The following is a 19,215-nucleotide window of genomic DNA, read 5'->3' as shown; positions in this document are numbered from 1 at the left end:
AGATTCTCCAGCATCGGCAGTTCCTACTATCTCTGTAACAATTTTAAGCCCTCTTAGAGTCTCTTGTATTTCAAGAAAGGATCTTTTAATTCTTTTAAACCCTAAGGAATCTCAGTCCATAACTGGAATCAACATAATGAACCTCTGTGGATTGCCTCCAAAACCAGTATACTTTTCCTTTGATAAGGTGATTAAATCTGTTTACTGTTGGTGTGGCCTGACTCCTGCCTTGCATAGTTTTTGCAATACTTTCCCATTTTTATGTTCCTTTCCTTTTGAAATAAAGGCCTGCAGTGCATTTGCCTTCCTAATTACTGACTGAACTTTGATGATAGCTTTTTGTAGTTCATGAATGAGGATGCTGAAATCCCTCTCTGTGGCCGTTTTCTGCACTTTCACTCCGTTGAAATAATATTATATACTTCTTGCCATAAGTGCATAACCTCATGTGAAAATAAAACAAAGAACTGTGGATGCTGGCGATGTGAAACAAAAACAGAAATTACTGGAGAAACTCAGCAGGTCTGGCAGCATCCGTGGGAAGAAAGTGGAGTTAATGTTTTGAGTCCAGTAACCCTTCTACAGAACAATTATCTTAATGTTTGTCATTGGGAAAATGTTAGAGTCTATTAAAATGATCTAACAGAATAGCATTTAGAAATACATAATATGATAAAGCAATGATACTCAGCATGGTTTTGTGAATGGGAAATCATGCCTGACAAATTAACTAGAATTCTTTGAGAGGTAACAAGAACATAAGAATATGCAGGATAGATAAAGAGGAAGCAGTGGATGTAATTTTTGAATTTTCGGAAGGTGTTTGATAAGGTATCGCACATTAGCTACTTAATAGGGTATTAGAGGTAGTACGTTAGCATGGATAGAGGAATGACTAACTAATAGGAGACAGAGTTACGATAAGGAGGGCATTTTCAGGATGGCAACCTGTAACTAGTAGAAGTGCCACAGGGATCGGTGCAGGGGCCACAACTATTTACAACATAAGTTCATTTTTTGGAAGAGGAAAGTAAATGTACTACAGGCAGGTTTACAAATGACACATAACTTGGTGGAAAGGCAAGTGAGAATGACACACAGAATTTGCAGAGGGTTATAGATAGGCTAACTGAGTGGGCAAAAACTTGTCAGATGGAAGATAATGTGGCAAAATGTGAGATAATGCAGTTTGGCAGGAAGAATTGAGGGACCAAATATTATTTAAATCAGGAAAGACTGCAGAAAGCTGCAGAGTAGAGGGATTTAGGATTCCTTGTCCATAAATCTCAAAAAGGAAGCATCCAAGTTCAGCAGGTAATAGGGAAGGCAAATGGAATAATGGCCCTTTTTTTTCAAAGGGTAGGGAATATAAAAGTAGGGAAGTTCTGTGAAAACCATAAAAGGCACAAATCAGATCACAGATGGAATACTGTGGATAGTGTTCGGTCCCTTATCTAAGGAAAGTTATACTAGCGTTGGAGGCAGTCCAGAGAAGGTTAACTTGACTTGATACCAGGCATGGGAAGACTGTCTTATGGGAAAGGTTGAGTAGATTGGGTCTGTACTTGTTGGAGTATAGAAGAATGAGAGATGATGTTATTGAAACGTACAAGATCCTTTGAGCATTTTATAGGGCAGATACAAAAAAGTTGTTTTCCTTTTTGGGAGAGTCTAGGACCAGAGGACATCATTTTAGAATAAAAGGTCACACATTTAAGAGAGAAAAGAGGTAAAATTTCTTCTTTGGGGTTATGAATCAGTAGAATTCTTTACCGCAGTGAGCTGATGAAGCTGTGTCATTAAGTCTATTCAAGGCTGAAATAGACAGATTTTTAATCAATAAGGAAATCAAGGGTTATGGGGAAAAGGAGGAAAGTGAAGTTGAGGCTTATTAGATCAATTATGATCTCATGGAATGGGTGAACAGACTCAACAGATGGGTTGAATGGCCTCCTTCAGCCCCACGTCTATGGTCTTTGCTGCTACCTAACAGCCAATCATCCATTTGCTGCAATGGAGCACTCTGAAACAGGGCTGTCTAGGCACAGTTATTTGTTTCTTCAGCTATGTCACATCCACACCAACACATTTCATTTGGACAAGCAAAGGCTCTTGAAACATAGATGCCTTGCATACAGGTGAGTTTTTGATTTTTGTATGTCATGTGTTATTCTTTGATCTCTACATTTGGTTTATATCGGCACTTATGTTTGCACTGTGGTCAAATGAATGTTGTGATATTTGACAACACAGTGAAATGAAGTTTTTTGACAAAAATGACATATTGTGGACAGCATTCCAGACAGTGGAGGCATTGTTTCAGCACACTAATGGCTTGCTATATCATACTTCCATATGGAGTATGGCTCTCATTTTATGTATGCTGCACAGTTGCGATTCAGAGATTTAATGACTTTGAAAATGCAACATTAGACAACAAACTAGGAGATGTTAAAATATCACCTGTTTTAGCCTGAAAACTGACTGACACATAAGGCTCATGAGCAGATACTTGGAAATCTTGTGGCCTCACGATGTTTCCCAGACTCTCTCATCTCTCTTCTTGGGGCTTTTCACAGCGGACACTGTATTCAAGTACATTCCTTCCCAAGCATTTGCCAGCTGCACCATGTTAGCTGCCAATGTATTGGATACTTGTCTGTCACTTAAGGATCTTTTAAGTTCCTTATTAATCTCATTACAGGAAATGCAAAAGAATATTGATTTTTACTATTTGTTGTAATATCAGTTCTAACAAAGTTATGCGGTTACATCTAATGTTAGACTTGTTTAGCTGACAGTTGTGAGCAGTTTCTTTCTTACATATTTACTGGACACCTCTATCTTTAACCTTGGATGTCTTATAATGTGTTCATTAACCCACATTCCAATGTCTGCTAGTTTATGTACCTATGATTTATTTCTCCCTGTAATGATATGGGGGCTGCTTTTCCTGTCTGAGACTGGTTTGCTGTCATAATTTGATTTGAATCCTTTCCTCTAATGGTTTTATTTGTTTTTTTGTATATAGGTGAATCTATAATTATTTTGGAATCTATATCTGTGATTATTTGAAGGATCCGAACTAAAACCTACCAGTGGTATTATAGACAGATTCACTAAGTAAATGTAGTGTGAAATGTTCTTGTCTATGTCTTATGCATAAATAATTGCAGCTGCATATTCCATCTCGGTTCTGTTACCTTACGTATACAGAACTGCTATTGTTCTACTTGTGAAGACTGTATTAAGCAAATATTTTCCCAAACTTTCTAACTACTGTCAGCCATTTTGTGTTGCTCAGTCATGGGCAGCCTTAACACTAGAAATATTTCAGCGCCAATTAAATGCCAGGTTTGATTTGATTTGATTTATTATTGCCACATATACAGAGATACAGTGAAAGTTATTGTTTTGTGTGCTATCCTTGCTAATTGTACTATATTTAAGTACATCAGGGTGATCCAGCAGAATGTAGAATACAGTGTTACAGCTACAGAGAAGGTGCAGAGAGAGATCTATTCAAAAGTCTTATAACAATGCGAAACATGGTGCAGCTGTCAAATGCTTGGGAAGGAATGTACTTGAATACAGTGTCCACTGTACAAAAGCCCTAAGAAGGAAGATGAGAGAGTCTAGGAAACATCATTAGGCCGCAACATTTCCAAGCATCTGCTCATGAGCCTTATGTGTCAGTCAGTTTTCAGGCTAGAACAGGTGATATTTTAATATCTCCTAATTTATTGTCCACTGTTGCATTTTCAAAGTCATTAAGTCTCTGAATTCCAACTGTGCAGCATGCATAAAATGAGAGCTATGCTCCATATAGAATGTATGATATAGCGAGCCATAAGTGTGCTGGAACAATCCCTCCAGTGCCACAGATCTAGACTTCAGTAGGGAGTGGGTCTCCTGGTTCATCCATGGTTTCTGGTGGGGGAACACTCAGATTAACTTCTTTGGCATGCAATCCTCTAAACACTGAACGAGGAAGTCGGTGACAGTAGTGGCATACTCATTTATGTTGGCCACAGAGTTCTCGAATATGGACCAGTCTCACTGACTGGTGAGAGGGAATTAGAATCTTTTTGGTTAAGTGAACTAAATGGGGACAAATGTCTTTGTTCTGTGATAAATAATTACTGATTTTATAACATACTCTGAGGTGAAGCTCAAATATATAATAATAAATAAATAATGGCCAAATTGGTAACATTATCATGTCTGAATAGAGATTTTCATGATCAAGTGTCAACTTGTAAAAACATGTTTGATACTCTGTTGACTTAAGTTAGAAAATGAATTAGTGAAATCCACATATTTAGTGCAGTTTTATTCTTACAGTTGCAAAGTGTAAACATTTAACACAGTCCATTATACTTACATTAGTTAAGAAAATCTGTCAATTTGTTGTTCAATGACAGCTTTCAGTTTTTGTGTGAATTGAGTTCTTCAAAACTCATGATGATTCTTGTCTTCTAGGTGGTGTGTACGCTTTTCACAAACACTGATAATATGACAACCTGGCCTCAGGTGGTATCAGAAGATGTAGTGAAACATGCCCAACAACTTAAAAATGATGTATTTGTATTTGGTGGACAGCTAAAAGGGAAAGCACTTCTTGCTCTTCCAAAAATTGCAGATGATCTGGAAGATTCAGATGAGGAGTCAGACAGGTATGATGTCTCAAAAGCTTACTTATATTTGCACTTTATATTTTCTCAAAGTATAAAAGTATTTCTTACATTCTGTGTTTTTGCTGAATTATTCCCTCTGAGAGAACACAGGCATATGATAAACTCTGAACTCTTCTGATGTGATGCGAAAAGGCATCTGAGGGTTTAATAATAAGTCGTTTTGGTCAATACTTGGGTCTCAGCTGCTTATAATCTATAAAAATAACTTGAATGAGAGAATCAAATATAATAAATGATAGAACCAAGTGAAAGGCATTGAAGTTTGCTGATGATGCAATGATGTGAGAGAGAACCTTGAGGTGGAGTGAAAGAGTCCTTGCCTCTAGGTCAGAAGGTTCAAGTCCCACTTGCCACACAGCAATGTCATAACATTGTCTAACAGGTAGTTTTACTCAACTTCTCTATGAAGGTTAGCTGTGAGGATATTAAAGAGCTGTGAAGAGCTAGATAGATAAAGTAAATGAAAAAATACAAGAACAAAAACAAAAGTTGCTGGAAAAGCTCAACAGGTCTGGCAGCATCTGTGAAGGAAAAATTAGAGTTAATGTTTCGGATCTAGTGACCCTTCTTCAGAACTGGGTTCTGAGTTCTGAGGAAGGGTCACCAGACCTGAAATGTTAACTCTGATTTTTTCTTCACAGATGCTGCCAGACCTACTGAGCTTTTCCATCAACTTCAGTTTTTGTTCCTGATTTACAGTTCTTTCGGTTTTATTGAAAAAAAGACAAAACAGGTTTCTGGGCTGAGATGATTGTCCTGTAATAAAATGTTGGGTGAAGTCTGTCCTGTTCCCTGGAATTTTGAAGAAGAAGCATTATAATTGTTGAAACAGATATAGTGTTTCAGAGACTTGACTTTTTCCTATGGTTATGAGTCAGGACTTGGGTTTATTGTCCTGGTATAAGGGCTTGGCCATTTAGGATTGAGGTAAGAAATTTCAAAGGATTGCTAATCTTTTGAAATTTGTTGCCCTGAGGATTCACTGCTTTGAGCCTGGTGTTAAAACTGCAGCTGTAATAAGGTAAAGTAAAATGGCCATAGTCCCAGAAGACCATAGGCTGCCCTCTCATTAGAGAGAGAAACAACTGGTGGTGGTTTAACCTGAGTGTTACCACGCCTCTGGAGAGGGATGAGGTCGAGACAGTGGGACCTTCATGGTTACACTCACTGTTACACTGTTCACTGCTCCTCTAATCACAGAATGATACTGTCACTCTTTTGCTGCTGATCTATGGAATTCCTTGCCCAGTGAAGTAGTTGACGCTACTTCAGTAAATGATTTTTAAAAAAAGGTAGATTTTTTTTGAATAATAAAGGAATTAAGGGATACGGTGAGAACGCGGATAAGTGGATCTGAGTCCACGAAAGGATCAGCCGTGATCTTTATTGAATGGAGGAGCAGGCTCGAAGGGCCAGACGGCCTACTCCTGCTCCGAGTTCTTATAAGCTCAGTCGTGATCCTGTCAGCAGCAAAATACAGCGGATGCTGCAAATTTGAAACACAGTGAATGCTAGGGAAACTCATCAGGTTTGGCAGCATCTGTTGTGTGAGAGACAGTTATCTTTTCAAGTCCTGTATGACTCTTCTTCAGAACTGAAGTATGTTGGAAAATGTTTCTCTTTGTACATTTGACAGAGGTGGTGGAGGGTTGAAAGCTATAGATGGTGCAGAGGCTCAGTGCAAAAGATAAAAAGGATGTTAATGGTGGTGAAAGAGAGAAAAATTTTGAAAATTAATGTGTGAAAGGGAAAGAATGGGTCCTCTCTACTGAGAGCAAAGTAAAAATGATACAAACAAGTCTGGGGTTAATGGGTGTTGGGGGGAAGTGTGGGGTGGCTAAGTGGAAATTAAGGTGGTGTTCCTTGAACTTGCTTTATGCTTCATGGAACATTGCAGCAGGTCCAGGACAAAAATGTTACCATGACAGCAAAGTGGTTTAGAGAACAATCTGCCACTGCAACATTCTATATTTGTTTCAAATTTCCACTATCTGTAGTTTATCTTTTACTTGAGTGTTTAATTCACTGCCACTTCTTTTCCATGTTTGCCCACCTTGAAGTAGTTCTGCTGTTCTGTCCAACTGAATTTCTGTTTATAATCTTGTGGCTTGTTCACCTTCATTGTCTTCTGTATTACTCCTGTTGTTGGATGAAGTGTTTGCTGACTGGCCTACTCCTGCTCCAATTTCTTATGTTCTTATTGAATGATGTTTTTCTTTAGTTGGTATATTTTCCTAAAGCCACCTAAAATAGACTGAAAATTAAACCCATCATGACTTAAGAGCAAACACAAGTTCTCTAAATACAGCATGCAGCAATTTTTCCTAGATTTCCCATTAGAGGTTAACATTGCAGCCTCCACTGTTTAGCACATGCACGAACATACTGACTTGACTGCCTTCTGATTGTTCTGTCTGTAGTCACTAGGCAACAGCACAATTTTATTCTGCTGCCATTTTTTAATACGCTGAGCTGTTAGCCCTTTTGAGTAGTAAAATGTTAAAAAATCATTAAAATGCATATAAACAAAGAAGGTTCCAGACTCTAACTCTAGCCAATAGCCAATATCCCTTCAATAAATTATGTTTTGTAACAAAGCTTGCTTGTTCAATTCTCACAATATAATTACCTAGTTAAGATTTAGATATAAAGACACCTTTGTAACCACCTTGACTTTTGCAACAAATTATACATAATCATTGTGACCCATCTGGTTTCAGCACAATTATGATGTGGCTCAATTCAATAACATTATTTTCCTTCATAAACTTGAGCTAACTTCTCTTGATTGTGTCTACAAGAATGTTGCTTTATGGGTAATGCTTCTTGTACATTAAAATAATGTATGACCAAATATGATTTTCCTGGCCTATTTACAAAAGTCAAAATATGGGACTGTAATAGCTTTCGTAAGTCACTTCTAAGTTTTCTGAGACATGGTATTATATTAAACTTTTAAGTACCTCTATATTATCTGATCTGAGTGCTGATTGAGTGATTTTAGAATTTCAATTCTGACCATTTTTAAATCACTTTGATATTTTTATTCAACTTCATACTTTTTTCACCACAGAGAACACAGTTCTGTTTTGACTATTTTCCCTGTCACAGTATTGCTTTAACATATGAACATGACACACTTACTGATTTTACTTTCTATCTGGAGCACATAATTTATATAATTGAGTTTCTTTTAAATTAAAAAAAAATCCAATAATTGTTTTTAACAGGTCACCAGAAGTAAGTAACAATATTAAAATCTTGTCTGCCATGTTCATGCCCACTTCACCAACTTATCTATATCTTACGGCAGACTCTTTGAGGACTGCTCACTATTTGCTCTCTCATCTAAGTTTAGATGATGAGAAAACTTCGATGCAATAAAATCAGTCCATTGTTCTAACTCTTTTTAATATTGATTGTATATAGCTGGCCTTAATTACTGGTTCTTGTGGTAAAATACTAGTTATGGTCTGTTCAAACAAAATAAATATCTCATTTATGTCTACTTTCTGATTTATGTTTATAACCATTCCTCAATCTATTCTAATATACCTGCAACCCCGTGATTCTTAATTTCAAGTAATGACCTCTTGTATAGACCCTTATCAAATGCCTTTTGAAAATCTAACTCCACTAGTTTTGCCTTATCACCTTGCTCATTCCATGTCATTATTATATGATTTGCGAAGTGTCTTTTAATATTTCCCTGAAGAAGAGTGATTTTGTCTGCAACTGATACTAAGTAAATTGGCCTATAGTTTCTTGTTTTTTCTTTTGCCCTTTCTTTAAAAGCATCTTGCTGTTTACCGTCATTCAGTCCTTGGGAATTATTTCTGCATCTCAGGTATTCTGGAAGAAGGGTATTATCGCTGGAGTATTAATCCAGAGACCCAGATATTGTTCTGGGGACCTGGGTTTGAATCCTGCCATGGCAGATGGTGGAATTTGAATTCAATAAAATATCTGGAATTAAGAATCTAATGATGACCATGAGTCCATTGTTGATTGTCGGAAAAACCCATCTGGTTCACTAATGTCCTTTAGGGAAGGAAACTGCCATCCTTACCTGGTCTGGCCTACATGTGACTCCAGACCCACAGCAGTGTGGTTGATCTTAACTGCCCTCTGGGCAATTAGGTATTGGCAATAAATGCTGCCTGGCCAGTGACGCCCTCATGCCGTGAATGAATAAAGGAAAAAAAATTCAAACTATTGACTCTACTATTCCTGTAGCTTAAGGCAGAATGATGCTGCTGTTTTTAGATGAAATGGATGTTCTTTTCTGCAAAAGTGATTAATGCAGCAGTGGGAACATTACCAATCTCCATGGACAAAATGTTATGGATGTGGCAAGGGCTTGTCTGCCTGCTGGAAAGCTCAAGAGTCACAGGCCAATCGGGTGATAGTGAGCGTTCCCTCAGAATCAGAATCTGCTAGTCAGAGGTTGGCAGCTGTTTTTCTCTGCAGTGTGACAGAGGTAGCAAGGTCTCTTCCAGGAAAGGCCAACCAGAGGTCCAGTTGCACAGACCTAGACCAGATGTAAGTCATGACAGGGAAATTTGCAGGAATCAGGGTTGTGGTGTAAGGGATGCAGGTGCGGCAAGGGCAGGGGCTGGCCTTTATTAGCCTAATTTCTTCTCCCTTTCTGATCCTGTCATCCTCGATAAGGCACTGAAGTGCCTTTGAAGGAGGGTCCCCAATCCCCAGAAGATGACAAATATTCTGCAAAGATTTACTTGTCAAGCATAAGCAGCAGCAGATTGAGATTGTTGAATGGTCATTAATTCTAACTAAGGGCCTCAATTCATGATGAGAATGGAAGGTGCCTACCTGGTACCTTCCTGTCTACTATAATCTATACAGCCTTGAAAAATGCTACCTCAGAATGCAGGAGATTAGTTGCTTTAGCCTTTATGGAAAATACTTATATTGGTGATGCCCCTCTGAGCCAGAAAGCCTAGGTTCAAATCCCATCTGCTGCAGAACAGGTTGGTTAGAAAATACAGAATATGATCACAGACAACTCTTGTTTTGCGGTGATAGTGTCCGCACCTCTCAACTGGAAAACCTGGGTTCAAATGCCATGTGGTCCAGAGATTTGTCATAACTTGTCTGAGCGGATTGATTCAAAATATTATTTGGGGAAGCTATGACCCAGTAGTATTACTGCCCCTGTACATGGTGAAATTTGAATTCAGTAAAAAATACCTGGAATTAAGAATCTACTGATGAGCTTGAAACAATTGTCAATTGTGGGTAAAACCCATCTGGCTCCATCATGTCCTTCAGGGAATGAAATCTGAAATCCTCACTTTCATGTGACTCCAGATCCAACCAATGTGGTTGACTCTTAACTGTCTTCTGAAGTGGTCTGGTGAGCCCCTCAGTTGTATCAATTACTACAAAGTGTCAACAATAAACTGAAATCAGACAGACCACCTCATTGACCTAGGCACTGGAAAAGACAACAAGTTCTAGAAAATGGGATTAGAATAGTTTAGACTGTTGTTATTGACCGTCACCAACATGTTAGACTGAATGGCCTTTTCCTGTGCTGTGGATCACTTTATTTCCCAGCCTGCTCATTTGAAAGTTTCCTGGCTGTGGAAATTTATCAGAAAGCTTGACCAATGCAGTCCCTTGCAATTTTCCAGTACCCATCTTCCAAGCTTGGTATCACAGGCCTGGAAAATTAACACTTTAAAGTTACAGGAATTAAGGTTATCTATTAATAATTGGAGCGTGCAGTGTATTGAAATTGTATAGCAACAATACTAAGGTATCTTTATTCTAATCTTATGCTTTAAATTCCAGCTCAACTATTCAAGTCGATGGTGCCACTTTACATGCTATTGAATCTGTAGTCATCGATTGGACACATCAAGTCAAAGATGTATTAAACAAAGATTCAGCACAAGCTTTGCTTGATGGCTTAAACCCTCTGCCTAGAGAAGAGATTGATTTCTGGGACTTAAGACTGAAGGATTTAAAGTGCCTTCATGAACAGGTAGCATTAAAAGATTTTCATTTTAAGAGATTGAGGAGTGAAAGACAACGGACCAATTATTTTTTAAAGTACAAATTTAATGGAGTCATGAAACAGTTGTAACCTTGGTTACTTTATAATACTGAACATGTATGCATTATTGTATGCATTATTGTATGAAATGTTAATTGAATTGAATCTGCTCGAAAATCAACATAAATGATGCAGAACATCAATGGCCTGACCAAGAACTAAATTACCTTCATTGATGGTGATATTTGTAGTTGTGTAAGAGGAGATAAATAGACCACTTCAGCCATGTCAGTGCAATTACACATTATAGGAGAATGTATCACTTACCAAGTATAGTGAGCAAATAGGAATGAATAAAAAATTGGGCTTACCGTTTAGGCTTTTTAATCCTAAAACAGCATGATGGGCCTGCTAGTTTGGCTATTAATCAATAGCTCATCTAATGCAGAGCTTGAATATTTGCTGTTCTTGACAATTTAAAGACAGGAAAAAAATATCAAGTTGCTTGATGACAGCGTTTAAAGACAGGACCATATAAGGAGGTTGATTTTGTTTTGCATTGAGTTTGAATTTCATTTTCATAGTTTTGTATAATGAAAGCCTTGGATTGTAAGGGTGAAGGATATTCGGAAGATATGTGAAAGGAATGAGTCAAAAGGTGGTGCACTAGTTAGAGAATTTGCTTCAGAAGTTCCTTCCTCAGTGATTTGTTGCCTTTGTTCATGCGGTTACAAGCTATGCATGACTTGGACTTTTCTCATTGCCCTTTTGTTCAAGTCCTTTTCTTAGTCTTTCTCTGGTACATCTTCCTTCTATGGTAGCAAGGCTTGGCATCTCTGATTGACAGAATGACTGTGTTACGGCATGTAGTCCTGTAGCACACAGATGTTATGACCAGTCCTAGCAAGGCTCCTCTAGTTATCATTGTTCTCAGTGGGATACCCAAATTGTCAAGTTTCCAGGTGAAGATGAACTGGCTCCCCTTTCTTACTTAGATGCCTCCTTGGTTAATCAAAACAAAGTTAGTTGATATAGAATCTCTCCTGTGTGGATACCTTTCCCGAGATCAAATGATCTTATGTTTTAAAAAGAGCTAATTTATATATATAGAATCCGTACAGTGTGAAAACAGGCCCTTCAGCCCAACAAGTCCACACTGAACCCCAGAGCGTCCCACCCAGACCCAACCCCCTGTAACCCACCTAATCTACACATCCGTGAACACTACGGGCAATTTAGCGTGGCCAATCCACCTAGCATGCACATCTTTGGACTGTGGGAGGAAACCAGAGCACCCGGAGGAAACCCACACAGACGTTGGGAGAACATGCAAACATTTAAAATTTAACTAGGCTTTCTTGAGTTCACAAAAGAGAGAGTTTTCTAGATACTAAACATGAGAAGTAACAATAATGTGACGCGTATACACAGATTTGAAATGAGAAGTGAGTCTAAACGAAAATAAAAAGTTGAAAGATTTATGCTTCAGCCTCTGGATCATTTGGGAAGAGTAGGTAATTTCACGTTAATAGTTGATTATGGAACTTTTGGCTTTACAGGTTTCTGAAATCCTTGTGTCCCGTTTCCTTTTGTCTGGCTTTCTGGCTTGCCGACTTCTAGCTGTCAGAGTGAGCAAGTCCTTTATCTGCAATGCAGGTGTAACTTAGTTGGTGATTCTTTGCCTGTGACTTTCACATCACAATAGTGCCCAAACTCAATCTAGAGTATTTGATTACCTCAGCCCACTGACACACGTGCACACTTCTCAGCTTACTAGCCAGTCTTTTTCCACTCACACACACACACAGACTAGAGTGGAACTGGATTTTAATCACGTACTTGTGCACTCTTGAAAAGGGAACACATAAAACATGTCTTTCCGTCTGACTACTGCCTTTTCTCCCATCATGACGGTAGTCTGAGATAATTTACTGGAGATTGTCGTTCAGTTTATAATGCATTTCTCCCCTTTTAGCCTTAATTGACACCTTGTCAGTTGACATATTCCAGGTCTCTCTCTCTAGACAGCCATTGGATATGCATCCAAAATCATTTTGTCTGTATCAGCCCTTTTGTTTAAAAATTGTTGGAATTGATATATATAAGATATATCCATAAGTATTCTAGAATTATGATCCATGGTTATGACAGAGCAAGTGACTACAAACCTGGATCTTCACTGGGGCTATATTGCAAACTGCACTGGACTGAAACCTTCAGGATTTTACAAGATTGGTTGGGATGCCTATGTTTTGCAAAGTTAAAGCTCTGGCTTCAGAATGTCTTTCATTGTATTGGAGTTTTCTCCGTGAAGGGTTCCTGACATAAGTCATAAATCAGTATAAAGGGGCTACTACAAGATAGAACTCCTGATATAGTTCAAAGATGGGTGGTGAGACTATTTGAGGGTAGAGACAGTGTATTTACTGTCAGGTACCTGGGTACCTGGTTCTCTTCTATCCAATCTGGTTGACACTTCCTCAAAAAACTCTGATAAAATTTGTCAGACATAATTTCCCTTTCACAAAGCCATGCTAACTCTGCTTAAATAAATTATGATGTTTCACATGTTCTGCTATTACTTCCTTAATAATTGATCCCAATACTTTTCCAACAATGGATGTTAGACCAATCGCTGTATAGTTACCCACTGTAATTCCAGCTATTCACTTAGCAATCATTAACATTCTTCCTTCTCTGTTAGTGTCCCCAGGGATCTGTTCGTGGATCTCAATTTTAAAGTATATTTATAAATAACCTAATTGAACGAGTAGTGAGCTATCCATCCAAGTTAAGGTGAGTGAAACAATTAAAGGGTAATGCAGATGAAAGCAGAAAATTGTTAAAAGGGGCAGTTTTAGATTAAATAAATGAGCAAAACTTTGCCAGATAAACCTCAACATTGGGAAGTATAGGGTCATTCCCCTTCAGACCTAAGAAATACATCTTTGTATGTAGGTGTACAGAAGATATGTCCGTTTGTCAGTATAGAATTGGGTGGGTCAAAAATTGGGAGAGATGACATAATATGAGATAGAGTCATAGAGTCATAGAGTCATACAGCACGGAAACAGATCCTTCGGTCCAACCAGTCCATGCCGACCATAATCCCAAACTAAACTAGTCCCACTTGTGTGCGTTTGGCCAATATCCCTCCAAACATCTCTTATTCATGTACTTATCTAAATGTCTTTTAACTGTTGTAACTGTACCTGTATCCACCACTTTCTCTGGAAGTTCATTCTACACATGAACCACTCTTTATCTAAAAAAAAATTGCTCCTTATGTCTTTTTAAAATCTCCCTCCCCTCATATTAAATATATGGCCCCTAGTCTCAAAATTCCCCACCCTAGGGAGAAGACACCTGCCATTCGCCTTATCTGTACCCCTCAGAATTATATAAACTTCTATAAGATCACCCCTCAATCTCCTATGCGCCAGTGAAAAAAGTTGCAGCCAATCCAGCCTCTCCTTAAACCTCAAATCCTCCATTCCTGGCAAAATCCTACTAAATCTCCTCTGAACCCTCACCAGCTTAATAATATTCTTCCTATAACAGGGCAACCAGAACCAGACACAGTATTCCAGAAAAGGCCTCACAAACATCTAGTAGAACCTCAACATAATGCCCCAACTCCTATACTCAAAAGTCTGAACAATGAAGGCAAGTGTGCTGAACGCCTTCTTAATCACCTTATCTACTTCAAAGAATTATATATCTGAACCCGTAGGTCTCTCTGTTCTCCAGAACTACTCAAGGCCCTATTTTTAATTTTATGAGTCCTGCTCTTATTTGTTTTACTAAAATGCAAGACCTCGCATTAATTCAAATTAAATTCTATCTGCCATTCTTCAACCCTTAAGTCATTAGATTCAATAGGATATTCAGGATAATGTCTTTACCAAAAGAATGGGAAGAATATGAATTTTTTTTGCCTCATAGAGTAACAGAAGCAAAGAGAATCACTGAATAACAGAATTTTTATTTCATTCCTCATTCATTGTATATAACTAGTTATTCATTAGAAGGCTGGTAATAGGGAAGGCAAATTGCATATAGTCTATACTTCCAAGGGGAGGTTTTGCTGAAACTGTATAAGGCAGCAGTCAGACTACAGTTGAAATCCAGTGAACAGTTCTGTGCCCCTTATCTAAGGGAAGATATACTGGCATTGGAAGCTGTCCAGAGAAGGTTCACTAGGCTGTTACCATTTATGGGAAGAGTTTGAGCAGGTTTGGCCTGTACTCATTGCAATTTACATGAATGAGAGGCAACTTTATTGAAGCATACAAAAATCTCATGGGACTTGACAGGATAGAGACTTTGTGGGAGAGTTCAGAACCAGAGGTCATAATGTCAGAATAAGGGGTCACCCATTTGAGACCGAGATGAGGAATTTCTTCTCTCAGAGAACAATGAATGTGTGGAATTCTTTACTGGAGAGAGTTTTCAAGGCATGATCATTAAGTATATTCAAGACTCGATAGACAGATTTTTAAGCAGTCAATGAATCAAGGGTTATAGGGAAAAGGCAGGAAAGTGGGATTGATGATTATCAGATTAGCCATGATCTCATTGAATGGTGGAGCAGACTCAATGGGTTGAATATACTATTCTGCTCTTGTGTCTTATTGTCTTACCCTGTATCCTGAGTTCTAGACTCCTCAATTAGCTTTCTTCCTGCTTCTGGTCTATCCAACCCTGTTTGAATTTTATATGTTTTAATCAGATCCCCTCTCTTCCTTTGAATACTAGTGAGTACAAGTCCAGTTGAAACACAAATAGACTGCTGGAGAAACACAGCATCAATGTTTCGAGTCGAGTGACTCTTGATGAAAAATTTGTTAGCTTTTCTTTTCATTCACACATGGGATGTAGGCGTCTCTGGCTAGGTGAGCATTTATTACCCATCCCTATTTGTCCAAAGGACCGTTAAGAGTCAATCACTTTGTCTGGGTCTGGGGCCATGTAGGCCACTCATGGTAAGGATGACAGATTTCCTTCCCTAAAGGATATTAGTGACAGATGGACTTGTCCTCATAATTGACAATGGCTTCATAGTCTTCATTAGACCCTTAATTCCAGGCTCTTTATTGAAGCCAAATTCACCATCTACCATGGCAGGATATGAATCCAGGTCCTCAGAACATTAGTTGAGCTTCTGGATTAATAGTCTAGTAATAATATCACCAGGCCATTGCCTCCCGTAACGTGAAAGACTTTGCCTGTCTTCTCCAAAATATCTTGTTTGTTGTCCAAAGAATCTTTCACTTGATATTAAACAGAATTAATACACTGTGCAACTTTACTAGCATTTAACATGTTTCTGTATTTCAGTTGTGGATGCCAAAAGCACGCAAAATTTCTGAAGTTCTAGAAAAATCCAAGAGCAGTTATTGGCCAGCTCTGAAAAGCTTGTATTATGACATCAGAGCAGGTACTAATGGTGTAATAAGATTTTGTTTGTGTAAAGTATGTGTTGAAAAATAAGTATGTGCCAATACTTTTGTATTGCTAAAATTCAGATGGGATTTTTTACATATTTGTGAATTAAAAGTAGTGAGAAACTGATTGACTTTAAACTTATTTTCTGTTGCCTGTTATCTGTATTAAATATAGGTCTAGAAGAGGCAAGTGATATTGTTTTGTACTTGATACCACTGAAGTCATTAATAGATGAGTTAGAGCAAACAGAATATTCAGAGGTAAGCAGAATCACCTTGGGGAAGGGGCAAAAGTGTGGGAATAACTAGGAACTATCAATTATCTCTTTAGGAATGTCTTCCTTGCGAGTGGAGGCAAGTTGCTCTCCAGAAAATAAAACTTCAGTTAATTATGGCTTATTAGATTGCTCATTGCAGATCTGTAAAGCATTTTTTATCATTTAACATTTCTTATTAGTCAACAATGCTTTCTTGTGTATCATTGTTTCTTAGAACTGCCATGCATTTTCGACTCCCATATAGAGAGTTAGAGGAGACAAAACATAGCAGATTTCTGAAAGCAGAAACATTAGGGCAATAATATTTGGGTTTTCAACTGGACCTTTCAAGAGAACTTTCTTAGCCAGAACATAACACGCTGAACAAGAGAGCACCCATGAAGTTGGTCAGTTAGATGAATTAGCAGTGGGTGATCATTTTGGAGAGAGTAATCGTAGTTTATTTAGGTGTAAGCAACATTAAGAAGAGATGCAAAGATAAAACAGGAGTGAAAGTTCTAAATGGGCAAAGGGAAATTTTACACAGCTGAGAGATGTTCTGGAAAAAAGTTAAATGAATATAGTTGCTTGAAGGAAAGTCGGTTGCAAATCAGTAGGAGACTTCCAAAAATGAGAGTTGGACTCAGTGTAGTCATGTGGATGCAAACGTTGTGGGCAAGATTCTTTATCAATACTTTGTCTTGGCCTTTACAAAGAGAGGGACAATGTTGACATTGTATTTAAAGAAGAGGAATGTGAAATATTAGATAAAATAAATATAATAAAAAGGGAAGTACTGGAGGGAGTGACTTCCTTGAGTGTGGAGAAATCGGTAGGGCCAAATGAATCATACACTATGCTGTTCAAGGAAGCCAGGGAGTAAAAATGGATGCTGCAATGATAATTTTCTAATCCTGCCAAATTTCAGGAAAAGCACCATAGATTTGACGTCCGTGGACTTCGTACCATTATTCGAAAAATGTGCGAGAAATAGACCAAATAATTATCTGCGCTTCTGTTTGACCTCAATGGTGGAAAATTGCTAGAATCAGCACTAAAAGATAGGATTAACTGTTACTTAGAGAGGCATAGATTCATTAGGGATAGTTAGCATGATTTGGTCAAGGAAAGATCATTCTTAATAACTCAGTTAAATTTTTTGAGACAGTAACAAGGAAGATTAATTAGATTAGTCCAGTGGGTGTTATCAACATGGATCTTAATAAGACAAGGTACCACATCGCACACTGGTCAGAAAATTAAAGCCCATGCGATACAGGAGACTGTGATGATTTGGATCAAAAATTGGCTCAGCGACTGGAAAGAAAAGGTACTGGTGTCAAGTATTTGGAAAGTGGTTCCCAGTGGTGTTTCTCATGACTCGATGTTAAGTCTCTTGCTGTTTGTGCTATATATTGACAAGAATGGCATCATAGTAGGGATTCTGAGCCAGAGCTTGACTCTCTGACCGCTTTTCTTTTCTTTGTTTTCTTGTATTTTGTCTATGTGTATCTTTACTTACCTTTTGTCCTGAGCTCGGACAGCATGGCGGTGGTGAGAGCCCAGCGTGAACCTTGAGCGAGCCCACCGCAGACCTAGAACAGGCCCAGTGTGTGGACTATGGGTGAGCCTAGTGCAGACTGTGAGTGGGTCCAGCATGCAGACCTTGAGCGTGGATCTCGAGTGGGATGTGCACGGAGGAGAGCGAGCCCAGCATGCACCTCGAGTGGGCCTTTACTTACATTTCTGGGGCGAGCACAGAAGCTGGCATCAGAATCAATGGCTGCTACATTGTTGGAGGCGATGTTGGTGAGGTAGGCCTAGCAGTGAAAGATGATACCTGAGGAGTTGCGACTTCACCATTGGTTGTGTTTGGCACTGGTGGCAGCAAAGCAGTGACGGAAGGTCATCACAGTGACGTTGACAAGGCAGGTCGAGCAGCGAGAGACACAACTCCAATGTTAGTTGGTCCCACTCGGGAGGCAGTGAAGTGGTGCTGGAGGAGTATCAGGCCAGCAGCGAAAGACGGTGCCTGAGGATTGGTGACTTTACATTGGTTGGGTCCAGTGTAGATGGCAGCAAAGCAGTGGACAAGGGCTTGTGACACAGGCATCACTGATGGTGAGTGATAAGCTGGCTCAGGACTCATTCACTCTTTTTAACCTATATCTTTTGTTTTCTTTCCTTATTCTTAAACAATTCAAATGGTGCTGAATCGACATGACAAATAAAAAGTGTCTTGTATTTTCTTATATGTTTACTGTAAACATGTGAAAATAAAATCATTCATTCATTCATTCATATATGTGTGTGTATTAATGGCTATCTTCAATGCCAATTTTGGACCTTGACTTCACAAATACTGTATGGTTGTCACTCCTATCAATACCGTCATGGACAAATGAATCTGCAACAGGTTGTTTATTGCAGACAAATTTAAGTATGTTTTTACCTCTTGTTTCCCTTACCATTTGCTGTAGACCAAGTCTAGCAAATTTTTTTTCTTTCAGGATATGACCAGTGTGGTCACCGGTGATGCCATACCCAGCCTCTCTTAGTGATGGAATTGGAGTCCTCAACTCAGAGTGCATTGTTTGTCTTTGCCACCTTCAGTACAACCTCCAAGTGGTGTTTGACATGGAGAACAGATTCATATTCTAGGTAGTAGATGGTAATAAGCAGGAGGTTTCCTTGGCTATGTTTGACTGATTTCATAAGACTTCATACATTCCTGAGTCAGTGTTGAGAATCCCAGGGAAACTCCCTCCCAACTGTACATCATTGTGCTACCA

The 19,215-nt window shown here is 38.6% G+C and overlaps 1 protein-coding gene across 1 annotated transcript in view; it reads left to right on the top strand.

The window, feature by feature from the left end:
* LOC125485899 (dynein axonemal heavy chain 17-like) overlaps window positions 1–16,475 on the top strand; it is an 18,536-nt gene extending 2,061 nt beyond the window's left edge. The window contains exons 2-6 of the mRNA XM_048611099.1: window positions 4,483–4,683; window positions 5,129–5,132; window positions 10,529–10,707; window positions 16,060–16,159; window positions 16,342–16,475. Of these exons, the coding sequence (XP_048467056.1) occupies window positions 4,483–4,683; window positions 5,129–5,132; window positions 10,529–10,707; window positions 16,060–16,159; window positions 16,342–16,475 (618 nt within the window). The remainder of the gene's footprint in view (window positions 1–4,482; window positions 4,684–5,128; window positions 5,133–10,528; window positions 10,708–16,059; window positions 16,160–16,341) is intronic.
* The last annotated feature ends 2,740 nt before the right edge of the window (window positions 16,476–19,215 follow it).

Source organism: Rhincodon typus, chromosome 23, assembly GCF_021869965.1.
Source record: "Rhincodon typus isolate 14 chromosome 23, sRhiTyp1.1, whole genome shotgun sequence".
Taxonomy (NCBI): Eukaryota; Metazoa; Chordata; class Chondrichthyes; order Orectolobiformes; family Rhincodontidae; genus Rhincodon; species Rhincodon typus.
The sequence above is the reverse complement of the archived record's forward strand: the minus strand, read 5'-3'. Positions and strand labels throughout refer to the sequence as shown.